The sequence below is a fragment of the Aotus nancymaae genome, unplaced genomic scaffold (genome assembly GCF_030222135.1).
Source record: "Aotus nancymaae isolate 86718 unplaced genomic scaffold, 86718_ANA_hifiasm-v0.15.2.pri h1tg000030l, whole genome shotgun sequence".
In the NCBI taxonomy this organism is placed as follows: Eukaryota; Metazoa; Chordata; class Mammalia; order Primates; family Aotidae; genus Aotus; species Aotus nancymaae.
The window spans coordinates 24,014,624-24,027,629 of record NW_026988443.1 but is presented as its reverse complement, the minus strand read 5'-3'; the positions used below and the strand labels follow the sequence as shown (position 1 = coordinate 24,027,629).

Sequence of the window (13,006 nt, the reverse complement as noted above, 5' to 3'; positions counted from 1 at the left end):
TGCTGAGTCCGGCGCGGGGAGCCCGGCGGTGGGCTCAAAGCGCGGAGCGTGGGTAGGGCGGTCGCTCGCAGCGGGAGCCGAGTCCGAGGGCGAGCGAGGAGCGCGGCCCAGAGCGGTCAGGCCCGAGCCAGGCGTCTGCCCCCTAGCGGCTACAGCCCGCACTGCAGGCACCGCTCCCTCCCGCGGCTGGGCGGCCCCGGCGAAGGCAGGAGGCGGGACGAGAGGCGGGGTGGACAGGGGGCGAGGGCCTGCGGAGACAGGGTGGGACTAGGGAGAGACGGACAGCGGGCGGGGGCGGGGGCGGGGGCGGGGGCGGGGGCGGGGTGGGTGGGACAAAGCCTGGGCGGGGCCTGGAGGGACGTACGTTCTTAGGGCGGGGCAAGGGGCGGAGCGGGGTGGAATCCGGAAATCCTGACCCTGCTTGGAGTAACATCGCCCATGGGGCAGTTTTATTGGCACAATAAACCGAACTTATCAGAGCTTTGGTTTCTCCATGTTTAATAGTGCACAATCATAATTAGCACCTGCCTTGTCTGGCTTTTGTGGGGAATAAATGAGCTAACTAATGTAAACAGTGTGTGCCCCACACTGGGGGCTCAAATCCCTGGTGGGATGCCGGAGACTTTGAAGCCAGTTTTGTTTTGCTTTTTATTTATATTTATTTATTGAGACAGAGTCTTGCTCTGTCGCACTGGCTGGAGTGCAGTGGCGCGATCGGCTCACTGCAACCTCCGCCTCCCAGGTTCAAGCGATTCTCCTGCCTGGAATTACAGGGGTGCACACCTATTGTGTGCAGCTTTGTGTGCTAGTTTCTAGGGATACAATGATCAAAACAGTTCTAGGGCTGGGTGTGGTGGTTTACGCCTGTAATTCCAGCACTTTGGGAGGAGGCCGAGACAGGATTGCTTGAGCCCAGGATCAAGACCAGCTTGGGCAACATAGCGAGACCTCTTCGCTAAATTAAAACAAAACAAAACAAAAACGCACCAGAGACAAGTGATTCAATTTGTCCACAAGTCTATCCTGTGAGAGAAAAAAAATGGAGAGCAAAAATATCCAAGTTGAGGCTGGGTACGGGGGCTCATGCCTGTAATCCCAACACTTTGGGAAGCGGAGGCAGGCAGATTGCTTGGACCCAAGAGCGCGAGAATAGCTTGGGCAACAGGTGAAACCTATCGCTACAAAAATTAACTTATCTGGGTATGGTGGCGCACACCTGTAGTCCCAGCTACTTTGCAAGCTGAGGTGGGAGAATTGCTGGAGTCTGGGAGGTCGAGGCTGCAGTGAACCGTGATCCCGCCACTGTACTCCAGCCTGGGCAATAAAGCAAGACCCCGTCTCCAAAGCTGGGAAAAAATACTGGCACACCTGAATCTCTTTCCACAAAATGCTAATTAAATACAAAGGAGAGGCTGGGCGTGGTGTCCCACGCCTATTATCCCAGCACTTTGGGAGGCCGAGGCTAGCGGATCTCCAGAGGTTAGGAGTTCAAGACCAGCCTGGCCAACATGGTGAAACCCCCATCTCTTCTAAAAATACAAAAAAAAAAAAAAAATGCTAGACATGGTGGCGGGCGCCTGTAATCCCAGCTACTTGGGAGGCTGAGGCAGGAGAATCGCCTGAACCTGGGAGGCGGGTGTTGCAGGTAGCTGAGACCATTGCACTCCAGCCTGGGGCACAAGAGCAGAACTCCATCTCTAAATAAATAAATAAATAAATAAATACGGCTGGGCGCAGTGGCTCACGCCTGTAATCCCAGCACTTTGGGAGGCCGAGGCGGGCAGATTGCGAGGTCAGGAGATTGAGACCATCCTGGCTAACATGGTGAAACCCTGTCTCTACTGAAAATACAAAAAATTAGTCAGGTGCGGTGGCGCGTGCCCGTAGTCTCAGCTACCCGGGAGGCTGAGGCAGGAGAATCACTTGAACCCAGGAGGCGGAGGCGGAGGCTGCAGTGAGCCGAGATCGCGCCACTGCACTCCAGCCTGGGCAAGAGTCAATAAACAAAAAATTAAAAAATAAATACAAAGGAGAAAACAAGTAAGACACTAGCTTGACTAGGCCACCAAAAGGAACACCCGCAGTGGTGGGATGTGTGGCCCTCGTGTGTCTCCCGACATGATACCCTGAGAAGAGCATGGCATCATGGCATTCCTGCCAAGAGCCTACATGACACAAACTAGTTGGGAGGGGACACTGGACACAGCCAACTTGAGGGCTGTGCTGCAGAATGAAAGCCCGTGCTGAGACTCAGGCATACGCGAATACGGTGAGGCAGAGGAACATTCCAGACTGAAGAACTGATGAGACACGACGATGAAAAGCAAGAGAGTGGTACTGCCCAGGATCCTGGGCCAGAGAGGAAAGCAGGGCGTGGCCAGGATGGCTGGCATCATTTGAATGGGGTCTATGGAGTGAGTGGTGGTGTGCCAATGTTGAATTCCTGATTAGGAGGGCTGTATGGTGGCAATCAGGGACTGTCCTTATGTTTCGGAGGTCCGCACTAGAGAATTTAAGGGTGCTAGAGAATCATATCAGAAAAAGACAAGGTAATGAAATAAATGTGGCAAAATGTTAACAACCGGGAGATTTGGGTGAAGTTCTTTGTACTATTTTTGAAACTTTCCAGTAAGTTCAAAACTATTTCAGCATTTTAAAAATTGGAAAAAAAAAAAAAAAAACTCATGACTAAAGCAATATTTTTTATTTACAGTATAAAGGTTACAAAGGTATATATGTATTTATATATATAATGCCCTTAAGTTACAAATTTTCATTGTAATGTACAATGCTATATGTTGATGTGCAACTCAAGGGGAAGTGTTGTCTATGCATCTATATTTATAGAGTATACATAAAGCTTTTTTAAAATTAAGAACACAAATACTGCCGTTTTATGCCTTGGGTTTTTGATTTGGTATCCAGAAGATCTGAGACTTAAATTTCAAACAAGACTTAAAAAGAAGTCCTGTTTAAATACAGGGTTCTAAAAAAGAAGGAAAAACCCCAGAACATCACATACTTAAAAGCATTATTCTAGTTTTCTATGTCTTTATACTTAAAAATGAAAGCAGTGTGGGAAAGAATCCATATACATGGGTATAATCAGAGTTTGCACAGATTAGCCAAAATAGGCCGTCAATAGGTAGTGGTTTTCTATATTATCTTCCAAAAGACCTCAGGTTTGGTACCAAAAAGGACACAGATTTTTTGGGGCACCAAGGTCTTCTAATGATGCACTCATCCAATGGATTGTAAACATAATACTGGAGTCCTATAGTGGAGGGCAGAATCTGAAACTTGTTCCTACGACAAGGGCAGATTCGCTACAAAGTGAGATGAATATCATCAAGAATGATGGCTGTGCCAAACCTGAAACTTAGTTTACATCATCATTTCCTCTCCCCCCCTCAATTCTATTAATCCACAGAATAGAGGTGAAAAGACACAACTGATACCCACTTTAACAGGACCCAGAATAAAAAAGTACAAAAAAACCCAAAACCAAAACCAAAAACCAGGACCCAGATAGAAGGAAAGCATTTCTTCCAACCTAGGAGGAACACGCATTTATAATACTATGTGCTGGTTTTAATAATATACAGTCATTAGCACCTGATTGTCAAGGGGTGGGTTAAAAGTAAAGATCAAGACCCTGAAGGCATGACCTAATTTTTGTGCACAACTCCAGGACAGTTGAAAACCAAGGGGAGGGCACCCATGTGATTCAGTTCCCTGTGCCATTCCAGTCACTGATAGCTCAGGTACTTTCTGGGCATGACTGACGATGTTGCCTGAAAAGCTAACCCTAGAGATAAATGGAAGGCAAGATGGATAGAAAGGGACTGTTACTGTGTGAAAATTACAGAAAACATTCAGTCAACTCTTTATTTTCTTTAGGTGCCCTTTTCACTGAGTCCAAATGTCAGCGTGTCCTGGAATAAGTGAAATTTTGTTTATTTTTATTTTTTTAAATGCTAAAAAACTTTTTATTTAATTTTTTGGATGGAGTCGGGGCCCCGCTGTGTTGCCCAGGCTGGTCTAGAATTCTTGGGCTAAAGTGATCCTCTCACCTTGGGCTGATTTTGTTAATTTTTAAATATTTTCATTTTGATCTCTCATTAATGGACTCTGTCTACCATGTATATAAAGACTTTCAGCAAATGAAATGCTTAAATACTTTAAGTGTGAAAATGAATACAACAAAATTTAGAAATAAGGAATTGATAAAATATGCATTTAGTTTGCTGTTATAGTAAAAGAAGCATTTTAAAAAGACTTTCTCACTGACCTACTTTGGGCAATAAAACTTAATTTTTGTTGTTATGATTTACCTTATAAAGGATACTGTATACTGTTCTCTGTTCTCTTTCCCAAACTAAAGTCTAATTTTCCATTAAAAAAAAATCACGCATGAGGAAAAGACTGGCCTACTTAAATGTGCTTGGAGTCCTTTCATATTGGCATAGATCAAAACCTGAGTATCCCTTCAAACATTTTCCAGTTTGCCAGATCCAGATAAACAGACTTGAACATACACTTTGGTAAAAATATCAAGTGGTGAATTACTTAACTGCTGAATGACAAACAGATGGCATGGTGTGACTGAGAAATAATCCGTGCTACTTGAGGGCAGAAACTTTCTTTTAGACCCTTCAGAATACCTGGTGTAGAATTATACATTAATACATGTTTGTTAGGTGAAAGGACACATGAATACATCATTAATTAGCTTTCCAGTTTCAAAGTTTGTGTCAATAGCATGGATGTAAGATTATTGCAAAACTGAGAAAGGTACTTAGAGGACTCAGAAATTATAAGTCTTTTATTTATTTATTTATTTTTGAGATGAAGTCTCGCTAGAGGACTCAGAAATTATAAATCTTTTATTTATTTATTTATTTATGAGATGAAGTCTCACTCTGTTGCCCAGGCTGGAGTGCAATGGCACAATCTTGGCTCACTGGACCCTCTGCCTCCTGGGTTCAAGCGATTCTCCCACCTCAGCCTCCCGAGTGGCTGGGACTACAAGTGCCTGCCACCATGCCCGGCTAACTTGCTACATTTTTAGTAGAGATGGGGTTTCACGATGTTGGCCAGGCTGGTCTCAAACTCCTGACCTCAGGTAATCTGCCCACCTCAGCCTCCCAAAGTGCTGGGATTACAGGCGTGAGCCACCACACTCAGCCAGAAATTATAACTCTAACCAGGATTCTCAAACCTACAATACAATGAAGTATCATTTCTCTCTTACAGGTTTTTGGTTTTAACCAATCTATTTTTAAAGGGGCAATTCAAAGATTATGGCTTATATGGTAGATTTCTGTTGACTATAATCAAATGTTCACTGTATAACAAGCGATAATTTGCAAAAGGCATATTTATGCATTACATTAAATGTGGATCCTCTTCTAAAACTAGAATAAGCTTCAGTTCAGTCACCCAATATGGGAAGAATAGAGGTGGCAAGAAATTAAGCTCAAGTTTATGTTTTGAAACAAAAGAAATCTTGTTAAAAAGATTCTTCTGAGTTATTATATAACAACCATTCTTCTAGCTGTCAGTTTAGCTAGTCAGAAAGATACAAAAAAACTAAAACCAAAACCAAAACCAGATATGCTCTATGTGCCTATTTATTGTACCTTACCCTTAACCTGAAATTCCATCCTTTAAGAGAATGAATGTCACTTATCTGCCAGAAGTTTGTTTTTTTAGAGAAAGGGTTTCAAATCAGCCACTTAAGTAGTCTATTACTAGTGTAAAATAAATTCCACTTAGCATCACAGCATAGGAATAACCATATTGCTCAAAAATACACAACCCTGATATATAGCATAATTATTTTAGAGCTATCATCACACATTTATCTAGTGTCTATGTATCCAGCACAGTGAAAGATTTAGCTTAAAGGGTAGAGGGGGGCAGATTGCTACAATTGGTTTTTAAAGACAGTATGTGGAAAGTCAGAATAATTTTAGATTACCAAGCAATTAGAATAAGGGCACACAGAGGGAACAGTAGGATTTGGCAGATTCCTCTACTTTCATCTTCAGTGGGGTTAAAAAAAAAAAGCCACAATTACAACTGAAATTTAACTGAAAGTGATTTCCAAACTCAAAGTCGAATATAATACCACTTGGTACTTAATGTCATACCTGATAGAGATACATAAAAAGAATGAATATGAATACAGTCAAATTCAACTTAAATTTTAAGCAGAATCCCACATTTAAGTAAGTCTCTTTCATTACATAGATATTTGATCTGATCAGAACAATTTGCTTTGAGACCGAAAAGATCTGGCATTTGACTTATTAGGGATTGGAAAAAGAAGACCTTTGGCTTTCTAAGCAGCCATTTCATTCATGGCATCAACAGCCGATGGCAGCCACGTGGAAATGTATGCTGGGTATTTGGATACTTTAAATATGTACAAGCAATAGCTTATAACCAGTGAAAATAATAAGAACATAATTCAGCATAAGTGTCCAAGATAAGATACAAAAAAAGCAGAAAAAGTGCTTGAATCTACAGGTCTTCCCTGAAAGTTTAAAAAATGTTTAACTCTTAAGCAGGTAGGGCTTTTAATAGAATTTGCATAGCAGCATACAAGATAATTTGCATTAAAATATATGAACAGAGATTCTTCCATGGCTTTGAAAACAAACAAATATATCCACATGCATATAAGTTAAGCAAGAAGACCTGGAGTTTCTCACAAAATTTTAAAAAATCTATTATAACCTTTTCTCACACTTTTGTCCATCAAAACCATTTACAGTTAATCCTGTTTCTAGGACAAACACAGCCTTGTCCAGATTCCACACAGCTTAAATTTTTTTTTAAGCATAATTTCTGGGGCCAGGTGCAGTGGCTCACATCTATAATCCCAGCACTTTGGGAGGCTGAGGCAGAAGTATTGCTTGAGCTCAAGAATTCAAGACCAGTCTGGGAAATATGGCGAAACCCTGTCTCTAAAACAAAACAAAACCAAAACAAAAAACACAAAAATTAGCCAGGTGTGGTGGCACACACCTGTGGTCCCAGCTAGTCAGGAGGCTGAGGTGAAAGGTTCATTTGAGCCCAGAAGGTTGAGGCTGCAGTCAGCTATGATCATACCACTGCACTCTAGCCTGGGTGACAGAGTGAGAACCTGTTTCAAAAAAAGAAAGAAAGAAAAAAAGAAACAAATTCTGTTTATTGGCTAAGTGCATTCAGTCAGCTAGAAAAAGCTTTGTTACCATTCAACTTAGGAGGATAAATTAGGAAAATAATCAGTAATGTTAGGTTATTGGTTGTTTAGAAAGATTTTTTACTTATAAAAATATAATAAATAATCCAATCTCTCCTGCCATGCAATCATTTTCAGCATAGAAGATAAAAACAGGCACTATCAGACCTTCTTTGGCCTAAAAAGTGCTAAAACATGGCTTTAAAATAGGTGGATGACATTTAAAGTAGTATTTTTGATTGCCTATATATGTTCCAGTATTTAACCTGAAACTCTTGTCTACTAGGAAAGTGAGTTTACAGTTACAACTATCTAATAAATACTGTATGAACATACATATGAAAACATATGAAGTATTTCTTCATATAAAACATTAGATACTAATTTCCAGGTCATATTTCATTTGATGACTTCAGGAAAGGACTTACCTTTTTCAGAAAATGAAAAACTGAGCGTTTTTCTTTTGTTCCTTTCCTTTTCTTTTTATGAAGAGAAAGGAGAGAAGTTTTAGGAGAAGAGGCGGGAGATGTTTCATATACCAATTGGCTGCTCCTAGGCATCTGTGTGGAATGTGGAGAAGCTGTCTAAGCCCCAGGTTTGGGGGGCACAGGAAGCAGTCCCTCTGAATGGGGAGTGGACATGATTCTGCAGTTTCCTTTCCATTCTACACACTGGAACCCACAACATCCTCAACAATTTGCTTAATTCAAAATGAAAAAGAAATGAAAAGTGAGCTGGTTCTATAAAAAAGGTAGAATATTGAAAATGCCCATTTTTCGTTATCATTTGAAAATAATTTGCCATACTTTGGCATCTAAATATAAATACATATTTATCATGGTGTCTCATTCATTAGAAAGCACTTCATTTGTGGACTGAAAATCCCAGAAACACATTTGGTTGAAGAATAACCTTCGTCATCATGATTGGAGAGCTGTTAAGTGTGTAAGACAAGCAGCATAAGGGCTCTGGTTCTTGGGGCTGCTAGTGGACAAAGGAAACCGCCCATACTTTCATTTCACACTAAGACTCAAAAGTCGTTATTAAGAACCCTACAGACCTCAGTGCTACACACGTCAGTTTAACCTTGACCAAAATGAGTGAAATGAACACATGCCTTGCATTTCCTGCTCATATTTAAATCACACCTATTTTACATCTTCATATAACCAATGAGCAGGGTGGCTCAGAAGCTCCCCTGCAAATCTTAGTGGCTTAGCCTTTCACATTAACACAGAAAACCTCAACCACGTGGCTTTGCTGCTGAAGTCTGTAAACACATCATTCAACATCTCATATTAATAATGCTCTCACTGCATAGAGGCTTCCAAGATTGCTTACCTGAGGATATTAATGTAGTAAAATTCTGATTCCAGAAATCATTGCTACACCTTCCAGACATTTTTATTCCCTCCCTGAAATGAAAATTTATCTTGGACCAGGCGCAGTGGCTCACGCCTATAATCCCAGCACTTTGGGAGGCCAAGGCAGGTGGATTCCTTGAGGTTGGGAGTACAAGACCACCCTGGCCAACATGGTGAAACTCTGCCTCTACTAAAAATACAAAAATTAGCTGAGTGTGGTGGCAGGTGCCTGTAATCCCAGCTATTTGGGAGGCTGAGGCAGGAGAATCACTTGAACTCAGGAGGTGGACGTTGCAGTGAGTGAAGATCATGCCACTGCACTCCAGCCTGGGCGACAGAGTGAGACTCTATCTCAAAAAAAAAATAACATCCAAGTAATACTACCTGTTCTTTGAGACCCAGGGACTGCGCTAATCTTGACATTTTATATTGATATTATACCATTTTAAATGTTTGCAGATATATACCTCCTTCAAAATTAGGAAAAACAAGCTGAGTGTGATTTTCTAATACTACAAATCAGCAATCTTATTGCTACTGTGTCCTAATGATGACATCTGGCAATGCTTAACCAAAAGCAGGTAGCTGTTCCATGGTCTCATCACCCTGCCCACTGTAGGGAGTGCTGTGAAGCCAACACTAAATCTTGAATGAGCAGTTGCTTGTCTATGCCACTGCTGCCACAAAGGGCCAGGCCACGGCCAGGATGCTACATGGGCAGCCCAAAACAACTCGACATGATGTTTGTGCGGAAGAGCTGGCTTCACCCACAAAGTCTACTCCTCAAGCAGGCTGGCTCTTTTAGGATTTATCTTGCTCAAAGAGATCTGCCTACTGGAAGAGATGCCATTAAGGAAACCCACCTTGAAGACTATTCCTCTAAACTAGGATAGGTGATCTCCTTGAAATGGCAGTGATTTCCAGTTATTCAAATAGTGACTAATAAAGCTCCACTAACCCTAACCAAAGGCACATTTGGTAAGCAATAAAAAAAAATGGCTTAACCTAGGAAGAGGAATTTTCTTTTAAAATAAATCTTATAATATCCCCTGGCTCCTACCAAAAATAAAACTGGAAAAACCTAAACCAAGCAAAACTTTTCTTTCAAAGCAGTGGCTTCCAACTTGCTTTTCAACTCAGTCACCACTAGAAAGGAAGTGGAAGGCAAGACAAATCAAATTTTGCAAGTTCTAAGTCCCAGAGATAGCACTTAGAGTGGCAAAGCTTGGGATAAGGTGGGAAGTGACTGCCAGGCTGGGATAGAGGGAGAACCAGGGCTAATGGAAGAACGCTTTGGTGATACAACTCAAGGATTTCCTATGGTGGAAGGAGCTAGTGAGTACAGTAAATTCCAAGACATACAACCTATCTGGAATGCTCACGAAGCAACAGGCTGCTGCAAGCTAGCACCTGGGAAGGGACAACTGTTCTGAACAACAGATCAAGGCTAAGCACAACACAAATCCTACAGGAAGAAGAAAAACAAAACAATGCTAGGGTATTTGATAATGTCTAAAAGGAAAACAATGAGCCATTATTTTTAGCAGGAGAAATAAACCTAATTACTCATAAACCGTATTATGAAACAAGATAATAAATCAACAGCTTCATTTTGGAGCTTTTTAGAGTCCTAGAATATCTGGCCAAGGTAGATTGTGAAAGATAGACTCTTCTTTAAACACGGTTATGGTTCAGCAGTGATTTGCAGGTCCTTGGGAAGGCACTGTGCTGAAGGAGAGAGCAAAGAGTTTTCTTTTGTGCTTTTTTTTTCGAGGTGGAAATATTTCTTGTGACAGTCAAGGTCCTTTTCTGATTTTTTGTTGCTCATACAAGCAGTCCCATACGAGTGACTTTGGCCGATAGGAACGTGTGCAACACAAATACAATCGGCTTTGGACAAGAGTGCAGGTCCATGGTCTGTGGAGAAAGGATGTAAGTATCACTACCATATACAGACAACTTAATAAACAAAAATGCATATAAATTTACTTTTAACTTAGGTAAAGAATGTGCCAGAGCTATGGAAACTCTTGGGAACTTAAAGCCACAGGCAAAAGTGCACTATGGAGAAAGGTGATTCCATGTCATAATACTGGTATGAGGTTTCACCTCCCCAATTAGGAGACAACTGGTGATGTAATGGGTTCCCCCATGCCTGGTAGGGAGAACTAAAAAGTAGAGAATTTAAAATTGAAGGCCAGGAGCGGTGGCTCACGCCTGTAATCCCAGCACTTTGGGAGGCTAAGGTGGGCAGATCACCTGAGGTTGGAAGTTCGAGATCAGCCTGACCGACATAGAGAAACCCCATCTCTACCAAAAACACAAAATTAGCCAGGCATGGTGGTGCTTGTCTGTAATCCCAGCTATTTGGGAGGCTGAGCCAGGAGACTCACTTGAACCAATTTTAAATTTAAAATTTCATGGTTCTAAATGGAATGTCAGTCCATGATTTTGTACATAAGGGGTAAGAAGTAATGAGAAGAAAAGAGAGAACATCTATCAGATACACATGTGTTTCAGAAACACTCTTACCAGTTCTCCCTCGGGACCACCAAAATCCAAGTATAGATTTCGGATGCCATCATCAGCAGACATTTTCAGCTTTTCAAAGGGGTAGCGGTACAGTATGCTGCTGGAGCCTCCATTTTCCCTGGAGATGGTGAACCCATTTTCATAGTGAATGGTAAGTCTCACCTCTTGGCCATTTAACATGCAGCCTATTGAGGAAAAGCAAGAAACATTAGTTGTAAAGTTGCTATGTCAGTTATCAAGTGAAAAGGGATTCTTCTGACTTCAAAATAGAAAAAATATTATTTTCTTGAGAATGTGTGATGCCTAACCTATATGGAACCTTCTAAAGTGAGTTTTGTTTTGGTCACTGAGATGGGGCATAAATGACCATAACATTCCTTGACATCTGATTCAGTTTAATTCCCACTGAACGCTTGTGCTGGCAAGTGTGTGTAGGCTGTGCAGGGCACTGGAGAAGTAAGAGACACAGTACCTGCTCTCAAGGACTTTGTAAACGCATTGGCATAAACAGAAAATCCCCAACTGTGTAAGGCAGAATGTACAGAACATAAGCAAACAATAAACTGAATGAGGCCAAAGTCAAGGAAAGATGTGGCTTCACATAAGCCCTAAAGAATTGGTAAAACTGGCAGGGCGCGGTGGCTCACGCCTATAATCCCAGCACTTTGGGAGGCCGAGGCGGGTGGATCACGAGGTCAGGAGATCGAGACCATCCTGGTCAACAAGGTGAAACCCCGTCTCTACTAAAAATACAAAAATTAGCTGGACATGGTGGCGCGTGCCTGTAGTCCCAGCTACTCGGGGGGCTGAGGCAGGAGAATTGCTTGAACCCAGGAGGTGGAGGTTGCGGTGAGCCGAGATCGCGCCACTGCACTCCAGCCTGGATAACAAGAGAGAAACTCCATCACAAAAAAAAAAAAAAAGAATTGGTAAAACTGGGCCAGGTGCAGTGGCTCACACCTGTAATCCCAGCAGTTTGGGAGGCCGAGGTGAGTGGATCACTTGAGGTCAGGAGTTTGAGACCAGCCTGCCAACATGCCGAAACCCTGTCTCTTCTAAAAATACAAAAATTAGCTGGGCATGGTGGCACATGCCTGTAATCCCAGCTACTTGGGAGGGTGAGGCAGGATAATAGCTTGAACCCGGGAGGCAGAGGTTGCAGTGAGCTGAAATCGCGCCGCTGCACTCCAGCCTGGGTGACAAGAGTGAGACTGTCTCGGGAAAAAAAAAAAAAAGAATTGGTAAAACTGGACAGTCAGGGAGGAAGAGGCAGAAGGACTGAACTGGGCAAGAAGGAACAACCAAAGGAACAAAGGCAGAGAGGCCTTTCAGGGGCTGTGACATGGTTTGGTTGACATTTGGGATGAAGATAATGTTCATCAAAGTTAAAGGCTTGACTCAGCAAAAGACACGGTCAATCCTATCAAAGACACAATTCAAAGGATACATCTGAATTGAGAGAACAAAAACAATTTTGGTCATCAAGACTGGTAAATGCCCCAGGTGTGGTGGCTCATGCCTATAATCCCAGCCCTCTGGGAGGCTAAGGCAGGAGGATCACTTGAGGCCAGGCGATGGAGACCAGCCTGGGTAACATGGCAAGATCTCATTTCTACTAAAAATAAAAAATGTATCCAGGCATGGTGGCATGTGCCTATAGTCCCAGCTACTTGAGAGGCTGGGGTGGGAGGATCAATTGCATCCAGGAGTTCAAGGCTGCAGTGAGCTATGATCATGCCACTGCCCTCTAGCCTGGGTGACAGAGCAATCTCTAAAAAAAATTTAAAAAGAGAAATTTAGAGATATTTTTGTTTTTTTGAGACTTAGTCTCCCTCTGTCACCCAGGCTGGAGTGCAGTGGCATGATCTTGGCTCATTGC

The 13,006-nt window shown here is 42.3% G+C and overlaps 1 protein-coding gene across 1 annotated transcript in view; it reads right to left on the bottom strand.

The window, feature by feature from the left end:
• Positions 1–2,689: 2,689 nt before the first annotated feature.
• Positions 2,690–13,006, bottom strand: part of SNTB2 (syntrophin beta 2) — a 125,857-nt gene continuing 115,540 nt past the window's right edge. The window contains exons 6-7 of the mRNA XM_021672549.2: positions 11,128–11,312; positions 2,690–10,512 (exon numbers count right to left, since the gene is read on the bottom strand). Coding sequence (XP_021528224.1) covers positions 10,420–10,512; positions 11,128–11,312 — 278 coding nt within the window. The 3' untranslated portion in view covers positions 2,690–10,419. The remainder of the gene's footprint in view (positions 10,513–11,127; positions 11,313–13,006) is intronic.